At 56.2% G+C, this 3,678-nt stretch overlaps 1 protein-coding gene across 1 annotated transcript; it reads right to left on the bottom strand.

Annotated features, from left to right (window-relative positions):
- Nucleotides 1-326: 326 nt before the first annotated feature.
- L226DRAFT_540511 (ATP-sulfurylase) lies at nucleotides 327-2,862 on the bottom strand. Its single transcript, XM_067681887.1, has 8 exons — nucleotides 2,663-2,862; nucleotides 2,524-2,604; nucleotides 2,383-2,465; nucleotides 2,171-2,328; nucleotides 1,938-2,111; nucleotides 1,272-1,881; nucleotides 1,024-1,214; nucleotides 327-969 (listed from the first exon to the last, which is right to left on the bottom strand). Exons 1-8 carry the CDS (start codon nucleotides 2,693-2,695, stop codon nucleotides 572-574), a joined length of 1,728 nt encoding a protein of 575 aa, XP_067529179.1. The 5' UTR covers nucleotides 2,696-2,862; the 3' UTR covers nucleotides 327-571.
- Nucleotides 2,863-3,678: the final 816 nt, after the last annotated feature.

Below are 3,678 nucleotides of genomic sequence, written 5' to 3' on the forward strand. Positions count from 1 at the left end.
TGTTCGGAGCCTGCATGTTTCGCGTCGGTGTAATTCAACGGCTAGTGACATCTGTTGCAAATGTGAGTTCAAAATACCCGGAGGCCATCAATACGTGTAAAATGAGCCGTACCTAAGAGACTGGCATACATAGGTCACGTTGTACAGCAAGATATCAACCTTCAGCAGTCTTCGACTAGAAACCTTGAAAGGTATGGCCGCGTCGAACATGAGTGTTGGGAAACAAGTTGGGAAGCGCTCGCCAGAACTACCTACGTAACAACGTTCGATGAATGTCAGAATGTTCTCCTGCATGCTCGCTGCTCGAGCAGTACATCGAAGTAGATCTGCCTGAAACATCCTGTATCAACTCAGTCTAACATTCATGTCGAGGAGATAGATGTGAGGATAAATTATGGATGTGCGACCCATATGGTATGTACATGGCCTCTAGATAATACATAACGCAAAGCACTTGTACTCCGAAACATGGTCAATGCGGTTCAGTCTAATGCAAACAAATCATACAACAACCGTGGCGAGAGCAGAGCACTCGTCTCGGCGGCACCCCTAAGCCCGACCAGCCCATCATCTACAACAGCGACTCCGTCTCGAGAAGGAGGACGACGCTGTGGACGATCTCGGGGATGTTCTGCTTCGTAACGTCCACAGTGAGCTGTGGCCGTTCGAAAGGCTCAAACTCCTCGTCGACACCAGCGACGCCGGTGATCTCGCCCTTGCGAGCACGCGCGTAGACACCCTTGCGGTCGTTCGCCTCGCAGTGTTCAAGAGGGGTCGCGACGTTAACGGCGAAGAAGTTCGCGCCAGCACCCGCCTGCTGGAGGATCGTGTTCTTGACGGTGTCACGCGCGGCCTGCGAGTGGACTGTCGGCGCGAAGATGACAGCGGCACCTGCGCGCGCGAGCTCAGCCGCGACGAAGGACATGCGCTGGAGGTTTTTGCTACGCTCCTCAGAGGTAGTGGCGAAGGCTGTTGAGAGTGTTATCATGGAAGGCAGGAGACGAGGAGAAGAAGGTGACGTACGAGTATCAAGCTCGGGACGGATGTTGTCGCCGAGGAGAAGGGAGACGCTGCGGCCACCCTGCTGGTTGAGAGTGACCTGGAGAGCCTTCGCGATGGTCTCCTTGCCAGAGCCGTGAAGGCCAGTGAGGAAGACGACGAAGCCCTGCTTAAGGCGAGGGGGGTAGCTCTCACGGAGCGTCTTCACGACGGCACTATTGGACCCAAGGTTAGCATATAACTCCGCGATTCAAAAGTATCGGAAGACGTACTCGTAGGAGAACCAGTCGGGGATCGCCGCACCCGTCTTGAGACGACGCCTGAGCTCGGTGCCGGAGATGTCAAGAGTCTGGACGCCCTTCGGGACCTCGTCGACCGGCTGGTACTCGTCGGTCGAGGGCAGGTACGTCATCATCTGGAAGGGGACCATCTCAATCTGGAGCTCCTCATGGTACTTCATGACGAGGTCCTGAGCATCGTAGGGGCCGTAGAAGTCCTTGCCCTGCGAGTTCTTGCCTGGGCCGGCGTGGTCACGACCGACAATGAAGTGGGTCGCACCGAAGTTCTTGCGGATGATCGCATGCCAGACAGCCTCACGGGGACCGGCCATACGCATCGCGAGAGGGAGGAGGGCGAGGTGGCCCATGCCGTTGGGGTACTTGGCCATGATGGCCTCGTAGACACGGACACGGGTGTAGTGGTCGACATCGCCGGGCTTGGTAAGACCGACGACGGGGTGGATAAGGACGTTCGCTTGACGCTGACGGGCAGCGCGGACGGTCAGCTCACGGTGAGCGCGGTGCATGGGGTTGCGGGTCTGGAAGGCGACGACCTTGCGCCATGCGAGCTTCTTGAAGTGTGCACGGAGCTCAGCGGGGGTGACTGGAAGATCATATTCAGCACACGAGCCGGTGACTTGAATGAAACTGAATACTCACAGCGCAGAGCGACGTAGTCGAAGTGAGTAGGAGGTTGGATGGCCTGGACCTTGCCACCAACATAGTACTCCTTGACCTTGTTACGGAGGTACGCGACAGCGGGGTGCGCAGGGTCGTCAGCGCCGAAGACCTCGATGGCCTCCTTGACCTGGTCAGGCTGGTAGACATCGTCGACTGGGGAAGAGATTAGACATGGTACACTTACGCTGAGGGTGTTCGTTCGAGAGACATACTAGTGATGATAGCGAGAGCCTCGTCGTCACGAGGATCGCGGAGCGCAATGCGCGAGCCGGGGGCAATGGAGAGTCGGTCGATGTCCTCACGAGAGACATCGAGGGTAATGGGCATGGGGAAGAGGGAACCATCAGCGAGACGAAGGGTGTCGATGACGCTAGAGAGGTATGATGAGACTGTAATCCTGATGTTGTGCGAGATAACCACTCACCCCTTGTAATCTGCCTCGTTCATGAAGCCTTCGAGGGGGCTGAAGCCACCGTTCATGATGAGCTCGAGGTCGCATAGTTGACGCTACGGTATGACATCATCGGTAAGGCAAAATTCAGGCGATGCAATGAAGAAGACGCACCTCAGTGAGGACGATATCAGGAAGAGTGTGTGCCTCGGCCTTGAGGTTCTCGCGAAGGTGCTCGTCCCTTGCGACAAGGTCCTGTTTTATGGCGATAAATGGCGTGCTTGATTGGGGCGCAAGATGGAAAGTGAAATACCTTGAGAACACCGCCATGGGGAGCGTTGGCCATCTTTCTTCTGAACTGTGACGACTGGGTGCGAGAAGGCGAGGCTGCGAGGAGTTATGCGTCCGGGGACGAGAGGAAGGAAGATTTGAGGTGAGTGAGCCATCTCCGTCGGACCCAAGCTGATTTTATAGGATGAGGAAGAGTGAGGAAGTAATCACGCAATCGACGCTCTCTGACTTGCCCCCGGAAAATGTACGTAGTCAGCCTCCGCACTTCCGTCCAGTGCCATCTCAGACATACAACGTCGAGCTGATACCTTGTCACAGAGCCTGTCGCCGGAGACGTGCAAGATGGGGACGAAGGCCGCGTTCTCGCGAGAGAGGCCAATAGCAGCGAGCGAGATGCAAAGACGCCCGCCCGCATCGCCCGCATGCGGATATGTTCTGCTGCTCATTGGGCCTCAGCGCACTGCTTGGCTCTCCTCCATCACCGTCGGTACTGTCCTATCTGGAATTGCGACCGCCGTTTGCCACGGAATCTGGAATTGCTGACCGCGGCATGTGCAAGAATCTGGAATTCGGCAACATGCAACACTTCTCGCATGCAGCGGATCGTCACCCCTGGGCGTGCTCTGCGGATTTCGGCCCTCCTCATTGGCCTTGCAACGAATTTGCTGACAACTCTGTCGCTTTTGGTGGTGTCCACGCTTGTCTGTCCGCGATAGGCGTGGAATTTGAGGCAGCTGTCACACGCATCGCCGTCTTCTCGACTTCGCAGGGCAATCGCACAGGTCAACTTCTGTGGTCTCGACCATTGAGGAGGATCGAGCTATGGAGAGCTGTGGGGTGTATCAAAAGCTTAGAACGCCGAAGGAGACGAACATGGGGCGGTCAATGCAGTGTACGCGTTTCACGTTATCATGTCCTCTGACTCCTCTCCTCTCATTACATTTCATGCTTTCCCGTTCTCTCGTCCTTTCACACCGTACCCCGTTCTGCGAGCATGTACTCGCTATCTCCCCTCAATAGCACAGGACGCCGCAAGCT

The sequence above is a fragment of the Lentinus tigrinus genome (genome assembly GCF_003813185.1).
Source record: "Lentinus tigrinus ALCF2SS1-7 unplaced genomic scaffold L226scaffold_59, whole genome shotgun sequence".
NCBI lineage: Eukaryota > Fungi > Basidiomycota > Agaricomycetes > Polyporales > Polyporaceae > Lentinus > Lentinus tigrinus.